Here is a 20,811-nt window from a genome sequence, read left to right as displayed (position 1 = left end):
CAACCTGTACCAGAATGATGGGAAGAAAAAAGTTTGGAGAAGAAAGGGAACGGCACATGATCCAAGGCACACCACATCTTCTGTAAAACATGGTGGAGGCAACGTGATGGCATGGGCATGCATGGCTTTCAATGGCACTGGGTCACTTGTGTTTATTGATGACATAACAGCAGACAAGAGTAGCCGGATGAATTCTGAAGTGTACCGGGATATACTTTCAGCCCAGATTCAGCCAAATGCCGCAAAGTTGATCGGACGGCGCTTCATAGTACAGATGGACAATGACCCCAAGCATACAGCCAAAGCTACCCAGGAGTTCATGAGGGCAAAAAAGTGGAACATTCTGCAATGGCCAAGTCAATCACCAGATCTTAACCCAATTGAGCATGCATTTCACTTGCTCAAATCCAGACTTAAGACGGAAAGACCCACAAACAAGCAAGACCTGAAGGCTGCGGCTGTAAAGGCCTGGAAAAGCATTAAGAAGGAGGAAACCCAGCGTTTGGTGATGTCCATGGGTTCCAGACTTAAGGCAGTGATTGCCTCCAAAGGATTCGCAACAAAATATTGAAAATAAAAATATTTTGTTTGGGTTTGGTTTATTTGTCCAATTACTTTTGACCTCCTAAAATGTGGAGTGTTTGTAAAGAAATGTGTACAATTCCTACAATTTCTATCAGATATTTTTGTTCAAACCTTCAAATTAAACGTTACAATCTGCACTTAAATTCTGTTGTAGAGGTTTCATTTCAAATCCAATGTGGTGGCATGCAGAGCCCAACTCGCGAAAATTGTGTCACTGTCCAAATATTTCTGGACCTAACTGTATATATATATATATATATATATATATATATATATATATATATATATATATATATATTTGTATCCCATTTTTATTGGGGTCAATAGTAAACCTGTTTAGGGAGCTGAAAAATTTGTTCTTAGAATCCCAGTCCAAACGCATGAAAACAACACTGAAGTATAAGATGATAGACTGACAGAACATAAATGGTTAGCCGGCAAGCTGAGAATCGGAGCCGGCCATAGAAACCCACCAGTAAGATGATTATATACCTGCCAACGCTTTTTGTAAAAACATCTGTCAGCTTTGGCAGAAATTTCAGCAACAGCCGCCATAAAGCACAATTATGAGAACATTGCCGATTCCAACCTTCCCTTCCTGCAGAGAGCAGCTCTCCAGACAACTAGAGCGCCACTTCATCTTTTATGTAGATAGCATCGGTCACAATGGTGGCCCAATGTATTGCCAAAGCAAAGAACTGCTGTGATAGATAAAAGTAGCAAATAAAAGGGCAAAACATCTATGCCATGTCTGTTTTAGTTAAGAATTGAAGAGTAACTACATTTTTTTGTTTTTTTTCATATCCCATATATAGTTATGAAAATTTGCAAACCACTTTATTATGGGATTTGTCTTTTAAAAAAATCATGCAAGTCTTCCAAACCCATGCTGTAATCCAGTCTATTTTCCTGCTTTTTGCTGGATTGATATCAGAACATGCTCATTTAGAGTACAGATGATGGCAATGAAAGGGTCATCACCTGTGTACTCCTCCGGGTGATGTGCTTTTCTGAACAATCGCCTGCAGTAGCTTATCCACAAAGTTAGTGAGATACAGTTGATAAATAGACCATAATCACTTGATTCACTGCCATCATCTGTAGTCCAAATAAGTACATTCTGATATCAATGCAGCTGAAGGCAGGCAAATAAACTGGGGGAAAAGAAGGGGTTTGCAAATCACTTTATTAGGAAACTAAAAAAAACAAGTAAGTGGTGTCCAATTTTTCACCTCGCCTCTTGAGCTCACCATTCTTTCTTATGCAAATTGCGTCTTCAGCGAGGAAGATGGCAAAGTGTAGTGCTCACTAATGGATGTAGCAATCTTAAAAGTCAATATCCACCCTTTAATGAGCCTTGGCACATGACTTGGGATAATAACCCAAACCAGAAAATCCATTTACAGACACCTGTTTCTGCGTTTTTCCCCTCATCAGTGCAAAGCAGGAAATCTGATTTGGCATTATCTCTGCTGCTTGGTCACTGTGGGATCAAATTACAGCTACATATTGAAGTCTATAGAGAAGGGATGGGTAGGGGAGTAAAAGAGAGAAGCAGATACACACACTACTGTGATGCTGCTTTTTAGTAAGTGTTTTAGCTCACCTTAGTGCTGTATTCACAGTTGCCCAGTACTGTTATCTAATGTTCTAGCAGCTTTTGGTCTACTGAACATGTGCTACATAGAGACAGGAAAATAGGAATCCCTCATGTCTGTGTGTGCCGTGAATATGGGCATCAAAACAGTTCATCTCCACCCACTAGCTTAGAGACAACTTGTAATTAGTGTTAAAGCTGAAAACTGCAGAATACAAGTCTTTTAATTCCTCATGTACACATACAACAGCATATTCTTTAAAAATGTTAAATAAAAATAACATTTAATTAAATATAATAGATCAGTAAAGTTTAATGTTCAGGATTCATTAAGTGTCACATCATCGATGTGACGTCAACTAATAGAAGTGAGAAATTTTAGCATAATATCTCATTGGGTCATGGTCATCCTTCATCTGAAGGTAAACAATAAACATAATAAAAGGAAATTAACAACATTTTATGTTTTAAAAAAATAAATAAAATCTTCCTCCTATTCTAAAATCTATCAGCATGGCTCACACCTGCCAACAAGCCAAACTTATTCTGTACATTTACAACTGCAGTGGGTGGATTTTAAATCTAAAATGGGTCAAATTATTATTTTATTTCATAGGCGGAGTAGAGCTGTTCAGGGATAGGACCGGCTGTGTCATAAATTTAACTTCTATGTCTGAAGTTAAGGAATTTCTATATTCCATTGTTGACCTGAATTAACTGAAATGGTATTAAACTGTACAAAGCAAATCAAAGAGAGTACATTTTTATTGAAATTTTCAATTTACACAGTAAGTAAAAAGTGAAAGTCACAATTCTTGAAACCACAAGATAATTTTTATACATGTTGTCCTACTCCAAGGTGTATAGGCTTGAGAGCCAACTACTAATTAAGTAAATCAGGTGATGTGCATCTCTGTAATGAGGAGGGGTGCGGTGTAATGACATCAACACCCTATATAAGGGGTGCTTAATTATTAAGTAGCTTCCTTTCCTTTGGCAAAAAGGGGCAGAAGAGAGATTTGACGAGCTCTGAAAAGTCCAAAATTGAGAGATGTCTTGCAGAGGGATACGAAAATTGGGAAAACCTCGGGTGCACAGCCTATGGATCAATTAATGGGATGCTGCGTCCTGCATGAAAGAGCGGAGACCAACCAGGGAGAAAAAGCTCATGCATAGGAGACGCGCAAACCCAAAAATAAATATATATATATATATATCACAGGGATCCTCAGGAGAGTAAAGCTTGATATAGAATTTTATTGAAACAATCAAGGTGACACATGAGACATACAATTAAAATCACTTAAAATACATATAGATAGAGAACCCCCACATCTCCAAGATGTGAAATATGGGGCACCGCCCTGTGTACATGTGCAACAATGTATAAATCTGATCCCTAAAAAACCATGTACTAGATCAATCCATAAATATAATAACTCTTAACCAATAGGTCTATAACATAGGGACCACACCTGTGAGCTATACTGGTAATGAATCCAAAGGGATAGCGGCTAACAATATATGACAGAACAAGAGCATGCAAGTCATACAGTAATTACAATAAATCTGTTTTGCATGATTCATGCCTGATTTATTGTAATTACTGTATGACTTACACAGGGCGGTGCCCCATATTTCACATCTTGGAGATGTGGGGGTTCTCTATCTATATGTATTTTAAGTGATTTTAATTGTATGTCTCATGTGTCACCTTGATTGTTTCAATAAAATTATATATCAAGCTTTACTCTCCTGAGGATCCCTGTGATATATATATATATATATATATATTTATTTTTGGGTTTGCGCCTCCTATGCATGAGCTTTTTCCCCCTGGTTGGTTGCAGAGGGATACAACAGTCTTGAAATTGCCAAACTTTTGAAGCGTGATCACCGAACTATCAAGCGTTTCATGGCAAATATCCAACAGGGTTGCAAGAAACGTGTTGGGCAAAAAAGGCGCAAAATAACTGCCCATGAATTGGGGAAAATCAAGCGTGAAGCTGCCAAGATGCCATTTGCCACCAGTTTGGCCATATTTCAGAGCTGCAATGTTACTGGAGTATCAAAAAGCACAAGGTGTGCCATACTCAGGGACATGGCCAAGGTAAGGAAGGCTGAAAAACGACCACCTTTGAACAAGAAACATAAGATAAAATGTCAAGACTGGGCCAAGAAATATCTTAAGACTGATTTTTCAAAGGTTTTATGGACTGATGAAATAAGAAGAGTGACACTTGATGGGCCAGATGGATGGGCCAGAGGCTGGATCAGTAAAGGGCAGAGAGCTCCACTCCGACTCAGACGTCAGCAAGGTGGAGGTGGTTTACTGGTGCAGGCTGGTATCATCAAAGGTGAACTTGTAGGACCTTTTCGGGTTGAGGATGGAGTGAAGCTCAACTCCCAGACCTACTGCCAGTTTCTGGAAGACTTCTTCTTCAGTCAGTGGCACAGGAAGAAGTCGGTATCGTTCAAGAAAACATATACCTAATATTTTGTTGATAACATTTACATTTTGATATACATTAAAAACATAACTCAAAACAAAAAAACACAAAAAATTATTTCACAAAGTGAGGGTTATCACAATATCAATAAATTCTAGCTCAATTCTATGAGGTCACTAGAGAGGTAAGGGAGATGAGGGTTTGTTTGTCAAGTACCTTAGACATTTAGCACAATAAAGAGAGAAGGGTTTTTTTTTCAAAACCTCTGTCACCCTAATGGAATATATTCCTACCTGCCAATGGAGTACGTCCTTATTTAACCGATGCCCCCATTCCTCAGCGGCTTTCACTTTTCCTCACCCTCACTTTCCTTCCTCAAGCATGGTCAACAGATCTCATGGAAAAAATATTGTAAAAAACCAATCATTTAATGTCTGAGTGCACACTATTGCCTAATTATATATATATCTATATATATATATATATATATATATATATATATATATATATATATAGATATATATATATATATATATATATATATCTATATATATATATATATATATATATATATATAGATAGATAGATAGATAGATAGATAGATAGATAGATATAGAAAACAAACAGGTGAAAAGTAATAGGGAGTCAGGAACAGGTCAGTTTACAACACTTAAAAATAAAAGCACTAAATCACCACTGAGTGGTGACTTAGATAGTGTAGACATTTTCATGAAAGTGGTGAGTGAGGATCTCTCACAATTATGCATGCCAAAATATGCTGGTTCAGCCAACCTAACAAAACAAGAAATGGATGCCTTGGTGGCCTTAACCAACAATACCAGTTTTGTGGTGAAATCCTCAGACAAAGCAGGTAACATCGTCCTACTGGATCATGATAAATATCAATCTCTGTGCTTGAATATCTTGGGACAAAAGGACAATTATTGTGTCTTGAATAAAGACCCTACAGAAATATTCTCCGAGTCTCTGAATGTGATAATTATGACAGCCTTTGAACAGAAGTTGATATCCAAAATGAAATGGAGTTTATGACACATAAGTTCTCGACTACACCCACATTTTATGCACTCCCAAAAATTCACAAAGGGACGTCGCCATTAAAGGGGCGTTAAATTGTGGCTTGGATAAATTCTCTAACACAGAATGTGGGTATTTATTTGGATGTTTTAAGACCATTCGTGACATCCCTATCCTCATACCTTCGGGACACTAGTGATCTCCTGAGTAAGATTGATGGAATTGTCATGGATGATGGAACATTTTTTGCATCTATAGACATTGAGTCTTTGTATAGTTCCATCCCACATGACAAGGGGATGGGGGCAGTCAGATAATTTCTTGAGACAAGAGGTACACAATTTGAAAAACACAATCTTTTCATTTTGGACCTCTTAGAACATGTGTTGACCCATAACTTCTTCCTATTTGATAAGAAATATTACCACCAGCTCTGGGGCACTGCGATAGGGTGTTTATGCGCCCCGTCGTATGCAAATTTTGTTCCTGGACTGGTGGGAGGACACTCTGGTCTTTCAAGAACACTTATCGAAATGGACGGACCACTTGATGTTCTGGGGTCGGTTTATAGATGATATTCTAATCCTGCGGAAGTATTAAAGGAGTGAGCGTTAAAGGAGATAGCGTTAAGGAAGGGAGCAAGTTAAAGGAGAGAGAGCGTTAAAGGAGAGAGAGCGTTAAAGGAGAGAGAGCATTAAAGGCGAGAGAGCATTAAAGGCGAGAGAGCGTTAAAGGAGAGAGAGCGTTAAAGGAGAGAGAGCGTTAAAGGAGAGAGAGCGTTAAAGGAGAGAGAGCGTTAAAGGAGAGACCATTAAAGGAGAGACCGTTACAGGAGAGAGCAATTTAAAGGAGAGAGTGCATTAAAGAAGAGAGAGTTAAAAGAGGAAGCGTTAAAGGAGAGAGAATTAAAAAGTTTATTAAACGAGAGAGCAAGTTAAAGGAGAGAGCATTAAAGGAGAGAGAGCGTTAAAGGAGGGACCATTAAAGGAGGGACCGTTACAGGAGAGAGCAATTTAAAGGCGAGAGCAATTTAAAGGAGAGAGCAATTTAAAAGAAAGGAGCAATTTAAAGGAGGGAGCAAGTTAAAGGAGGGAGCAAGTCAAAGGAGGGAGCAAGTCAAAGGAGGGAGCAAGTCAAAGGAGGGAGCAAGTCAAAGGAGATAGCAAGTTAAAGGCGAGAGCGCGTTAAAGGAGATAGAGCGTTAAAGAAGAGAGAGTTAAAGGAGGAAGCGTTAAAGGAGAGAGAGCATTAAAGGAGAGAGAATTAAAGGAGAGAGAATTAAAGAAGAGAGTTAAGAGTTAAAGGAGGGAGCGGTAAAGGAGAGAGAGAGTTAAAGGAGAGAGTTAATTTCTACATGTAAATTATACATGTGCTGCGGTCATGCTATTGCTACATCTGCTACCAACAGCCCTGTATTAATATCAATACTTTAAAAAGACGAACTTTAGTAATCAGATGTAGAATTGCCATGACATCTATTTTCAAGGTCATAAAATACAATTACCCTAAGTAAAATTACAGTGCATGAATTCAAGATGCTCAAGAATTGCAACTATGAAGGCCTTTAGACCCCGGGTAATAAATATTAAATGCAGGCAATCAACGGAGTTAAATAAAATCGATGAATTTATCATTACGTACATAACTGCACTATTGCGTTAAGCTGATGTCATATTAATTATGCTGTCACAAGGTACGGTTACGTTGCATTATTTATCAGCCTATCAATTATTCATATGTGCAGCACTCATAAAATGGGACATTAAAGTTGTTCTTAATTAGCCAAAACGTGTTCGTCAGCAGCGTGCGCTGCAACAAGATAATGGTCTTGGGTTTTTCGTGGTAATTTAACAAAGGAACTATAGACAAATAAGCTCTATATTCCTGCCTCGCTGAATTGTTTTGTTTTTGTTTACATAATATAAGAATGGATGGATGGACAGAGCTGCCCTCGCTTATGTTCCAGGGTCCCAGTACAATGGCTGTTCTTGCATCCCCATAGTTCCCACTGTTGACTCTTCAGGTCTTCCGGCACTAAGTCTTGAAGAATGTCAATGACAAACAGTTTGCCAGATACGTGCAAATCCAAATTTGGGAAAATTGTAATAATTTGGTGTCTCAAATCAATTCGCTCTGCTATTATCAATAGATAGATAAAAATGGATACCAGAGAAAGCACCCAACTAGTAGTACTGGTGTCTTGAGTAGAGATGAATGGGTCCATGGACGTTTGGTTCGACAGGTTCATCCGGACTTGACCTGAACCCCAATGGAAGTCACTAATTGGGCAGTTTGGGTCTCCGCCGACATACAGCCAGCCATAAACAGATCACTTCCGGGGGCGGGTGGGAAGGCGGGGCACCAAATTTACACTGTTATACAAGCTGCACACTGACACTGTACATTGTATCACAGGGTCAGATCTTCAGTGTTGTCCCATGAAAATATCTAATAAAATATTTACAAAAATGTGAGGGGTGTACTCACTTTTGTGATATACTGTATTTCCAAGCGCTATTTGACAATACCTATTTGTGAAGATGGGATTGACCCTTTAAGATTTCTTCCTGCGAAGCTTGAGAATCTTCATTGCACATGAATTCTGTTCTTTTCGAGTGATCCGGGTAAAGGCATTCACATTTTGATCATTTATCATAAAATGATAGAAACTGAATAAAAATGCAGTAATAAGTAGTAGTAGCAATCCCATGGTAATGGACGTTTGTGGTGGGTGGGGGAGGGCTCGAGTATTTTTATTTACTGCCCCTTTAAGGTTCATTGAAATGTATATTCTTCTGTTGTCTTGCGATACAGACCACGCTCTCAGAATGTAGAGGGAAGAGAACTATAATAAAAGAGGATTGTATTTCCATCCAAATACTTATTACAGTATTTCGGTCTCCTGCCTCGGAGCAATGCATTTATATATAGATATAGAGAAGAAAGAAATTGCTGTGTATAAGGTTTCTTGACCAAGCATGTCTTATTTCTCCCAGAGAAACCAAACTTTCTTTTAAAGCATTATTTTTCATGTTGTTTTTTTTGTTTTGTTCTTTTAGATTGTATTCCGTAAAATCAGTGATGTAAAGAAAGAAGAGGAAGAGCGACAACGGCAGAAGAATGAGGTGACCCTTACCATCCCAGTAGACCACCCGGTACGGAAGCTGTTTCAGAAATTCAAACAGCAGAAAGAGCTACGAAACCAAGGCTCCGCGCAGAGTGACCTGGAAAGGCACCAAATCCAAGTGGAGAATCGCGCAGTGCACAATGGAGCCGTCATTACTGGCACTAGCGTCGTAACGGTGTCCCAGATAACACCCATTCAGACAACTCTTTCCTATGTCAGAACCAACGAGGCATTAAAACAGAACAACAGGGATGTCATAGAACTCAAGCCAAATGGCAACAGTGACCCGAATTGTCTTAAAGTCACCAGTCCCACTCGTATGAAGAACGCAAACGCAAAAGGTTGGCTGAGATTAAAGAACAACATGCAGGCTCAAGAGGAGAAGAAAGAAGATTGGAATAATGTCACAAAAGCAGAGTCCATGGGTTTGCTTTCAGATGACCCAAAATGCATTGACCCCGAAAGCGGGGTATCTAAAAATCCCTTGCGGAAAACAGACTCTTGTGACAGTGGTATTACAAAAAGTGACCTTCGTTTGGACAAAGCTGGAGAAACTCGTAGTCCACTTGAACATAGTCCTATCCAAGCTGATGCAAAGCACCCTTTTTATCCTATCCCCGAACAGGCCTTACAGACCACGCTGCAAGAGGTTAAACACGAGCTCAAGGACGACATTCAGTCACTAAGCTGTCGCATGACCACCCTGGAACAGCAGGTGTCGGAAATCCTAAAACTATTATCAGAACAGAAAGCACCTCCAACGCCCCCCAAAACACCTTCCAGCCCCATCCAAATACCATGTCAGGATATTTTTAGTGTTTCGAGACCGGTGACCCCAGATTCTGAAAAGGATGAGATTCAAGTATAACATAAACCATACATGTGTGTGGATGGGGTGTATGGGTGCATATATGCAATTAGGAATATATATGCAGTCATACCTATATATTATCAATGTTTTGGCACACTTTTCACTCCAGGTGGAGTGATCTAAATTTCAGTGGTCCTTTAAACAAGACTTGTCAAAAGTGACCAGTTTTAGCTCTTATTTTATTCCTGCATCTCCTGAGTATTCAGTTTCTTCTTTTAGTAAAATCCACCATACGGTTCTAAATATGTGGACTTTTGTATATTTAATGCTGATTTTTATAGGCCTTTATAAAGCAGAAATGGCAAGCAGGATCCTCTGGGGCGTGTCTTTTGGCTCCTCAGTATTATACTATTAGCCACACCCCCTAAGATCCATAAATTAGAACTAAACTATAAAATGCCTACAACTCTGGAACCATAGGGCGGATTTCATTAAAAAAAAAAACTACAAAAAAAATCAACACGTTCTCAAGAGAGTGGCGGGAATGAAATAAAAGCAAACAGTCTGTTGACAGGTCCTTGTTAAGAACCTTTTTGGTTGCACTACACAGTACATCCAGGGTGGAGCTTCTAATTTGACTCCAATTTAACCCTTTTTTTTCCAGAGTTTTAGATTTGAGGTAATAATGTATGTGTGTAACTTGAATATCCTATAATTTTATGGGGGTTTTTTTGACGTGTAAATATTGCATGTCCAGCTGGATTCTGGCCTGCCAAAGAAATGATCCTTAATATAGATATTGCTTGTAAAATATGCAGTTGACTGCATGCATTCTTTACAGTTATTTATAATAATCCTCATTGCACAGAATATTTGTATCATAAAGGCAATGCTATAATATATACATATGTATATACATACATATATATGTGTGCACACACATATACACTAGAAATATCAGGGTCCAACCTCCCAATATTGCTAGAAGCTGAAGACCTTAGGCTAGTAATATCAAAGCTTTCCAATGGATAACATGAGTAGAATAACAGACATGTATACTCCAGGTGGTATATATGGTTAATTCAGGTGAAATGGGAGTAATAAAAAGGTATAATGTGTAATTTTTGGCACTTTCCTTTAAAAATATATCAATAATTCTTCTTTATGACACTTCTTCACATGTGAGAGGTGTTGCATAAACATAAAACTATGCATAGACAAATTTATCTCGTCACCAACAGGCTGAATGAGGTATTTCACCATTCCTTAAAGGTGTTGTCCACTACGTTGACATTGATGGCCTATCCCTAGGATAGGTCATCCCTGTCTGATTGGCCGGGGTCTGACATGCCGCACCCCCGCCGATCAGCTGCCATCAGTCCCGGCAGCAGGCAGCCGGTAAAGCTCAGTTCCGGAGATGCTCTGTCCTCTAATAGCGGCTGTGGGTGGGTATTGCACCTCTGCCTCCTATTGATTACAATGGGAGGCAGATGTGCAGTACACAGCCACAACCGCTATCACAAGACAGAGCATCTCCGGAACTGAGCATTTCTGGCCGCCTGCTGCTGGGACCAAGATCAGCTGATCAGTGGGGGTGCGGCATGTGAGACCCCAGCCAATCAGACATTGATGACGCATCCTAAGAATAGGCCATCAATGTCAAAGTAGTGTACAACCCCTTTAAAGGGAACCTGTCAAGTACAATATGCACCCAGAACCACGAGCAGTTCTCGGTGTATATTGCTAATCCCTGCCTAACTGTCCCTGTATACACTAGCATAGATAAAGAGATCTTTAGAAAATGTATTTCTAAAGATCCTTTATAATATGCTAATGAACGAATGCCTTTGTGACTAGTCCTCATGCTCATTAGCATATCATAAAGGAACTTTAGAAATACTCTTTCTATAGATCTCGTAATCTATGCTAGTGTATACAGGGATGGTTAGGCAGGGATTAGCAATATATACCCAGAACTGCTCGTGGTCCTGAATGTATATTACACCTGACAGGTTTCCTTTAAATATGTATTGTTCTACACCTATCTCTTCAAATGATCCTTTATTTCTATACAACTAACACAATATATCGTTATCTTCATATATTATGTAGGTAACACTGTTACTTATCCAATATATAAATGATATTTATACATAGCAATTAAGAATAGGAGCATTATCATAATAAAGTAATAATTAAAAACTATGCATTTTTGCTAATGGGATGAATAGTAGAAGTAATTTCGGTTGCTATTTTTATGTCACAAGCTGGGATAAAATGTATATTTTAATAGACCTTTCCTTAGTGTTTGTAGCGGTTATTATGGAGATGGTTAATGAAATTGGAGGACATTTCGTAGGGCTTGGACAACTTTTCTTTGTCGGTCGTGAAAAAAAAATGGTTTGTCCTGACCCCATAGATTCTTGACATTTTATAGAATTTTAAGAAGGATTCAAAAGAAATGATCTTTCTTCTCAGACATGGTGCCTGTTCTCATCACTTCCGAACCAAATTGTAACCTTAACCCTTGTGCTCTGCTATAAAAAATAGGAGCCTAAAGTTGGCCGTGAAAATGGAGACAGTCAACCATCTAATGTCTACAGAGGTCTCCTGATGTTTTGTCACAGATAATAAGAATAAGTATGTGGCATGTTGAAATTCAACTAACTAGTTTGTACCCAGGAGAAAGGTTAGTTGACCCTCGGAAAACTCCCCTTTCCCCATTTTGACCACATCCATGTGCAGTTGAGCCATATAGGCAATTACACTAGGGAGACACGAAGGGTGGCTATCAGCCAACTGGTATTTAAAGTGTATGGCCAACTTAGGTAGCTTTTCACAATGTCCCCAGATGTAGAGGTGCCTATACACAAGAGTAAAAATGGCAGAACCCGACAATCTCGGCAGGACCAGCAGATTTGAGTCTATGATGCTTCTCCAGAGTTTCCCCCGAGAAATTATATTTGGAGAAAGAAAAATCAGAAAGGGTTGAATTTCACCTTCAAAGTCTTATATCTCTTGGGTGGTAAGTCTCCCTATGTAGAAGTCACGCAATCTTAAACGAGGTAAGAGAGCAAATTAAGGGGTGGGAGTTTGTGAGTAATAGTTACCGGCGGCTAGTCAAGGTTTATGGTCACCTTTAGGTATTAGAAGTAGAAGGATTAATACATTTTTATAGACACAGCTCTCATGCAGTCTAAAACTGCTTCTCTTAGGGTTTCATCTATGTCAATGGAGAACACAGCCGGGAGGAAAACATGAGAGATGATATCTTGACTTTCAAACTGTCAGCAATTAGAGAAGTAATACATTGTGCAATTTCACAAAGTTGGTTCCATAGACCTGCAAATGCCTTGTGAAACTGACTGTAGGCTGGTACATCGGGAGAAGATCCATTCTAAACTTGCAGGCAATGAAAAAGAAAAACTACAGCATACTGACAAATTAAGAATCAGTTCAGGAACAGAAAAATACCCTATAAAAATATCTTGTATATTTATTTTCATTAGGAATATAAGCAACTAATTTTATAATATATTATTTTCTATTAATATTATACAAAAAATTCCTTTGCCAGGGACTGGGTGTATTTTATATCACAATATTAACTTTCTACAAATATTTGATATGTCAGAGGGCAAGAGTGGAGAGGGCAAGAGTGGAAAGGGAAAAAGTGGAGAAGCAGAGAGGGCAAGAGTGGAGAGCGCAAGAGTGGAGAGGGAGAAGCGGAAAGGGAAAACGTGGAGAAGAAGAGGGCAACAGTTGAGAGGGCAAGAGTGGAGAGCGCAAGAGTGGAGAGGGAGAAGCGGAAAGGGAAAACGTGGAGAAGAAGAGGGCAACAGTTGAGAGGGCAAGAGTGGACTGGGAGAAGCGGAGATGACAAGAGCGGAGAGGGCAAAGCAAAGGGGAAAGAGTGAAGCAGGAGAAGCGGAAAGAAAAAGAATGAAGAAGCGGAGAGGGAGAAGTGAATAGGGAAAAGCAGAGAGGGAAGAGCAGAGGGAAGAGCAGAGAGGGAAAGTGTGGAGAGGGAAAAGAAGAGTGGAGAAGTGAAGAGGGAAAGAGTGGAGAAGGAAAGAGTAGAGAAGTGAAGAGGGAAAGAGTGGAGAAGTGAAGAGGGAAAGAGTGGAGAAGTGAAGAGGGAAAGAGTGGAGAAGTGAAGAGGGAAAGAGTGGAGAAGTGAAGAGGGAAAGAGTGGAGAAGTGGAGAAGGAAAGAGTGGAGAAGTGGAGAGGGAAAGAGTGGAGAAGTGGAGAAGGAAAGAGTGGAGAAGTGGAGAAGGAAAGAGTGGAGAAGTGGAGAGGGAAAGAGTGGAGAAGTGGAGAAGGAAAGAGTGGAGAAGTGGAGAAGGAAAGAGTGGAGAAGTGGAGAGGGAAAGAGTGGAGAAGTGAAGAGGGAAAGAGTAGAGAAGTGAAGAGGGAAAGAGTGGAGAAGTGAAGAGGGAAAGAGTGGAGAAGTGAAGAGGGAAAGAGTGGAGAAGTGGAGAAGGAAAGAGTGGAGAAGTGGAGAGGGAAAGAGTGGAGAAGTGGAGAAGGAAAGAGTGGAGAAGTGGAGAGGGAAAGAGTGGAGAAGTGAAGAGGGAAAGAGTGGAGAAGTGGAGAAGGAAAGAGTGGAGAAGTGGAGAGGGAAAGAGTGGAGAAGTGAAGAGGGAAAGAGTGGAGAAGTGGAGAAGGAAAGAGTGGAGAAGTGGAGAAGGAAAGAGTGGAGAAGTGGAGAGAGAAAGAGTGGGGATGCGGAGAGAGAGAGTATAGGGGAGAAGCCGAGAGGGAAAAGCAGAGAGGGAAAGTAGTGGAGAAGCAGACAGGAAAACGGCTGAGAGGGAGAAGCAGAGAGGGAGAAGAGGAGAAGGAGAAGCGGAGAAGGAAGAAGAGGAGAAGGAAATGCGGAGAGGGAAGAAGAGGAGAAGGAAATGCGGAGAGGAAAAGAGAAGCGGAGAGAAAATGATTGGAGAAGCGGATAGAGAGAGTGGAGAAGTTGAGAGGGAAAGAATGGAGAAGGAAAAAGCGTAGAAGGAAAAAGCAGAGAGGGAAAAGCAGAGAGGGAAAGTAGACAGGGAGGATTGGAGAGGGAGAAAAGAAGAATAAGAGAGGGGCAGAAAACATGGGGAGAGAAAAAGAAGCAGTATAGAGAGTGTGGTATGGGGTGAGGGGATGAGAGGGAAAGAAAAGAGAGCTTCTGAAAAGAAATAGAGGAAGGACGTGAGACAGAGGAAGACAGAGGCAGAGTTGGATGCTTCTTTTGTTTCTGCGCCATTCCATTCCTGTGATATAGCTGCTCTTCCCTGTATATAAATCTAATCTTGTTAGCCAAGTGGACGTGGTCATCAACATTTCTGTGGGCACCTTCATAAGGACCACACACAGTTTGCTTAAAAGTTAAGATTTATATAAAGGGAGGAAGGTGCCAGATCTTAAAAGTGGAGCTGCACAGAAACAAATGAAAAATAATGCAGGATTCAGCAGAACGGTGACTAAAGAAAAATGTACTAATGTATGGCAAGTGATGCCCTCTCTATATAGCCTCACGAATCCACGATGCTCAATTTGCAACAGCAATATGTACAATGTAGCCCAGGCCCTAGAAGCTGGATATAGGCAAATAATCAGGTTAGAAAACTTGTGGGACATTTTGCTTGATCATAGGGAGCAGAGGGGTGTGATAATGTGCCGCCCCTGCAGCGGTCGAACCGCAGAATTTTAATACAAACCACTGGCAATAAAATCTATTAATTTCAATCAGGACATATTGACGGCCTAACATTACCTTCGTGTACATACAAAATGTTTATTGGCGAAAATCCAAAATATTCGCCCGTATACCAGGGATATACTTGTTTGCACTATGGTGGGACTAAAGGAACCAGATCTAGATAATAACAAAAACAAAACACTATGCAAATATTGATTCCCAAGAGGCTGCGACTGTCCAGCCGTTCTTAAACTACCTTTTGACAGTTTCATGCTGGGAATTATTGTACCACAACAGCGACAGAAACTAAGACCGCTATAACCATATAAATAATTATATCTGTCATTAATGGTTTTATGGGGACATTTCGAGGTATTAATGTAAGATAGCCCCAAAAATGCAATAAAATCAATTCCAGAATGTAGATTTATACATTTTCAGCCATGGCTATTCCGTACTTATATATTCTATATTTCTATATGTTCTATACATTTAAAAAAAAAAATCTCTAGAGATATATATGGGATGGGAACATGATATATATGTATATAATTAGCGCTAAAATATAATAACTTACACTCATATTCTGCATGCACTTGTTCATTGCCACCTGTCCACTTACCTGGGAAGCATCAGGTGCAGATCTTCGTAATTAATGGGAACACTCCAGGCAAGGGTGGAGCGTGACTCAAGATGGTTTGTGCCTTGCCTCCATATTAGCTTAGCACCCATACCGTCTCAGCATTATTCCTTTAAAGGGACAGCACAGAGTGACTATTCAAACCAAGCAGAGGCGCTCAGTGCGCCTTGGTGTGGCCAAACATTCAAGTGTTGCTTCCCACCTGCTTATTTTCCCACCTATCTTAACCCCACCATCTTTGATTGACATCTCTGGCTTCATAGAGCCATAGTAAGGTGACGATAGATGGAAAACAAGAAGGAAGCAAGATGCACTGAAATGTTTAGCCACGCCATGATGCACTGAAGCAGACCTCTTTGGGCACCCAGCAGCTAGACCTCTACTGAGCAACAACTGGATGGGTCATAATGTGCAATGCTGGAAAATGCCCTTTAAAACTATGCTGACACTGGGGCTGAGAAATTACAGATCGTTGTTCTTCTTTGGGCACATCACCTTCATGGAGAACATAGCTACACATGCATAAAATATCAAAGAAGGACCAGTTGGCTGGTTTATATTCAATTCTTTTAAGAGCACCAGGGCCGTAGCCCAAGATGCCATCAATTCTGGGGCAATAAGACGTTTCCATGCTTTGTAATCCGCTACATATTCGAATAGCAATGTAACCTGCCACTTTTGGCATGATTGGCCAATTGTATAAGTGTATAGGGTCAATAAACGCCTATTCATCCTTCTTCCAGTATCAGATGATTGGGCATGCTGGATTTCAACGTGACCGATCATTTCTTACTGCTAGAGATAAGCCATTGCCAGATGTATTCAAAAGGGTTTTACATTAATGGCCTATCCTTAGAATAGATCATTAATGTCCGATCAACCGCGGTCCAACACTCCGCACCTCCGCCTATCAGCTGTTCTCAGTGCAGTCGGTGGCAGCAGCAGGCAGCCGGAAATGCTCAGTTCATCCTCTAATAGTGGCCGCAGCCGGGTACTGCACATCCGCCTCCTATTCAGATCAATAGAAGGCAGATGTACAGTACTCGGCCGCTATCAGAAGATGGAGCAGCTCCGGAACTGACTAATTCCGGCTATCTACTTCCGCCACTGGCAGAATCGCTGGAGGTGCAGAGTGTCGGATGCCGACCAATTAGACATTGATGACCTATGCTAAGGATAGGCCATCAATGTAAAAATAGTGGACAACTCCTTTAACAGGGGTAACAGTTTACATGTACATTGAGGAGAAGAAGGGACAGCTGTAGACCTTAGAGGGTATTTGCGGTCCATAGGGAAAGACCATCTAGATAAACGTTGGATTTGTGCAAAGAGATCTAAAATGATAAGATAATTTCTAAGTAATAAAGGAGCATTCGAGTGTAACACTCATAGTGCAAGGTGTGGGGCACGCCAACACCAAAATGAGAATCTCTGTGTTATGCACTGACCTCTCTGGCCATGCACAAAATATAATGTAGTGTATACAATTTGTCTGGACTGTTCCGATAATTTACTTGAATATTATGAAAATGTAACCTAATAAATCATTTTTATTTTATTTTCAGTGTTACATTAAGGAAGATTTGTCACTTGCTTAAAAAATTTTAGTTAAATGCCTTATAAAAATCCTTAAGCTTCCTGTTTTCTGGCGTTTTTTTTCTTTTTCTTTTACTGTATTGCAGAGATATTCACATTCATATTTGTTGCTTTGTTAGATCATTATGTGTAATCTCTGCTTGCAGTCCAACAGGGTGTTTCTTCAGAGTTTTCTATGGTGGTGTGTGTTTTCACCTTTCCTTCTTAGATCCTATCACACCTTGGCATCTCATCAAGTAATCTATCAGTTTAAGACACTCTGGGAAGAAGAGATGAAAGCATACATCCCTAGAGAAGACACTAAAACTCCCGATGGTCTGCAAGCATAGATTTCACATACTGCGCTCCAGAAGCAATGATGTGAATATCTCTTGTTACCACTATGCCTACCACTCACAAATGAATAAACAAACTAGAAGAGATATAGTACTTGTAATAAACAGGTCCCTAGACAATCTAGTTCTAAAGCTTACCCTGATTTGTCCATGACTGACCACGGAGGTTGGCACCTTAAGATAACCCAATGGCTACCCACTCATCATCGGCTGACCCCAAGTGTCCTTAATTGCACTTTCAACTATAAACCAAGTGTTAATGTGATGCCAAACACCCAGGTGTAATAAGACGCAAAACCACTAGAAGTCGCTGGATACACTAGTGGAGGAGATCTGAGGGGTAGTTCAACAACCCAGGGGTCAGGAGTCGGGAGATCACATCAGTAACAGAGGGAGAGAGACAAGCTGAAGTCATTCTGCGAGCTGACAGTCTGTAAACCAGAAAGTGGCATAAAGTACCAGTAAGAGAGCGGAGCGGAGGTCGGGGTACAAGCCAAGAGGACACGTCAGTAGCAGAGGGAGAGAGAAGTTGAAGTCAATGTGTGAGCCAAGGGTCTGTAAACTAGGAAGTTGCGTCAAGTAACAGGAAGAGAGCGGAGCTGGGGTCAGAATACAAGCCGAGGTCGGTAGCCAAGAGGACAATTCAGGTACATGGGAGAGAGCGGAGCCAGGGTCAGGCTATGAGCCAAGATCGATAGCCAAGAGGACACGTCAGGTACCTGGGAGAGAGTGGAGCTGGGGTCAAGAAACAAGCCAAAGATCAGGGAGTCAAGTCAGAGTAGGGGTACGAGGAACTAGATAGTGGGACAAGATCAAGTCAGTCACTTACAGGAAGCAAAACAGCTACTATCACTGATGGCGTTTCAGGTGAAATAGCTCCCAGCTAAAGCAAGGCAATCACCCGGAATGAGGCTCCAAAGAACAGACCCCTCCCACACCACACAGGACTAGACCGGGAACAACGAGTTCACCGGAGGAAAATATGAGGCCCAATATAGGCTCTGCAGGAGAGCAGAGTACCGCTAATCAGAATCATGACAGTTATACTAAACAACAATAAACATAAATGAAGTTCACACAGTCAGAGGGCAAGACATAGGGCTAGGAACGTGCAAACAAAGCCATACAGTGAAGACAAAGGAAAACGGAAGAAACTCAAAAGATTTACAGAATATGTGAAACCCCCAAAATCACAAATGTAACAGAAAGAGGAGGATGCTAGGAAGGGAAACTCAGAAACAAGCCGCAGGGAAAGGAAAAGAGATTATTCAACAAGGAAATCCTTAACTGAAGAGCTGGGACTCCAAACATCCATCCAGGAATATAGCCAGCAATAAAGGTATGTGCATGTTGAGTACAAATAGCCCCTCCCAAGATGTGATAGGCAAACAAACCGGGGAAATGAAAACGCCTGGATGAAAAGTTAAACAGAAGAAAAAACAAAGATAAAAGAACTATCACTGTTTGGTTAGAAACAAAACAGGCTGTGGTCCAAGAAAGAGGTAAACCAACCAAACATCTAGAGGTCACCAGATCGAGCCCCAGAGTCCAGCTATTACAATCTCTGTAATAGAAAAAGTAGCAGAATCAGGGCAGAACTTGGATTTTTAGATTTTTAACTCAATTTTCTGAGCAAGTGATTGGTCCTCTAAGTTTTACTAAGTACAGATGTTAAAAGCCTCCATCTTATCAGGTCGCCCTTCAGTCGTACGATAAGGTGAATGATGTAATATATTGTATTTATTTAGAGTTGTACAGCTTTAAGAGAAAAATACTTTGACTATATAAAATATAAACTAATATAAAATGATGTAATAAATATAGAAACACATTGATGATATAGAAGTTGATTTTCTAAAAGGAGAAAAATATCTCACATTCTAATTTTGAGAATTTTATACTTTCTTGGAAAATAAGGACGTCAAATTTTACGGATTGTCTGGGACGTTTTTTGGCTTTCAGACTACATGTTGCTTAGACCAAGTGGAGTAAGATTTTATGTGGTTGAATTAATATTTATTGCAATGCCAAAATTTTAGTATTGTCAAGATCAGAGCGGTGCGACGACAGAACAATCGTCGGTGTCCCGACATGTCTATGAGGCTGTTGCGTTCAGACGGTCCAGACATGGCTGTCTGTATGCAGACCTTGAATGTAAATCCAAGTTTAGTGCTTGATCAGATATAGGGGAACCAGATATCAGGACTCTCCTGTTACCTTCATGCTAGTACAGTGGACATCTCACCTCCGGAAGATTGTAGGGATGGGCACTATAAGTCACGGTCAGCTTACCAACCATACTGGATCTAAGTAATAAAACATATTTAAGAGACATTTCCATGTTATTTTGTTTTACATCCAACACTTAAGAAATATATGAACAGAATTAAAAAGAAAAGGCTAAAGAAATAGCGCCACACCTGTCGAGAGGTTGCGAGTGGTATTGCACCTTACGTCCATTTACTTGATTAAAGCCCCAATACTAGACACAACCCATGAATAAACTGAAAGATACTATATTATTATTATTGCTTCTGTACTTTTATTTCCCCGTTCTTTTAAGGTTGTTTTTTATTTACATTTTCATTTGGTTTTTTTTGTTTGTTTTTTTTAAGTCTATTTTTTTATAGGTTTTTCTTTGTTTGCCATTGTGGGCAGCATTTGGGTTTTTTTTTCCAGATGTTTAGTGATTTTCTGAAAAGTTGTAAACTTTCTGCACAAATGTACTCCCGGAATGATTTTAAGTCCGTCTATTTTTGGGGAATTTTGGGGAATTTATTTGCTACATTTAGCACTTTTTTTTTTTAAAAAAAAGTTACAAAACAGGTTAAAAAGACAAAAATAAGGAGCATTTGTTTAGTTTTTTTTTTGGTTTGGCAAAATTCATTAACCAAGTGCACCATTTTCAAGAATTCAGCACATAAAAAGGTCAACAATTACCAAAAACT

At 40.1% G+C, this 20,811-nt stretch overlaps 1 protein-coding gene across 4 annotated transcripts in view; it reads left to right on the top strand.

The window, feature by feature from the left end:
* The window catches only part of KCNH5 (potassium voltage-gated channel subfamily H member 5), a 332,203-nt gene extending 321,237 nt beyond the window's left edge, over positions 1–10,966 (top strand). For all 4 annotated transcript variants that reach the window (XM_075330810.1, XM_075330809.1, XM_075330808.1 and 1 more), the window contains one exon: positions 8,730–10,966. In XM_075330810.1, the coding sequence (XP_075186925.1) occupies positions 8,730–9,665 (936 nt within the window). In that variant the 3' untranslated portion in view covers positions 9,666–10,966. The remainder of the gene's footprint in view (positions 1–8,729) is intronic.
* Positions 10,967–20,811: the final 9,845 nt, after the last annotated feature.

Source organism: Anomaloglossus baeobatrachus, chromosome 12, assembly GCF_048569485.1.
Source record: "Anomaloglossus baeobatrachus isolate aAnoBae1 chromosome 12, aAnoBae1.hap1, whole genome shotgun sequence".
Taxonomy (NCBI): Eukaryota; Metazoa; Chordata; class Amphibia; order Anura; family Aromobatidae; genus Anomaloglossus; species Anomaloglossus baeobatrachus.
The sequence above is the reverse complement of the archived record's forward strand: the minus strand, read 5'-3'. Positions and strand labels throughout refer to the sequence as shown.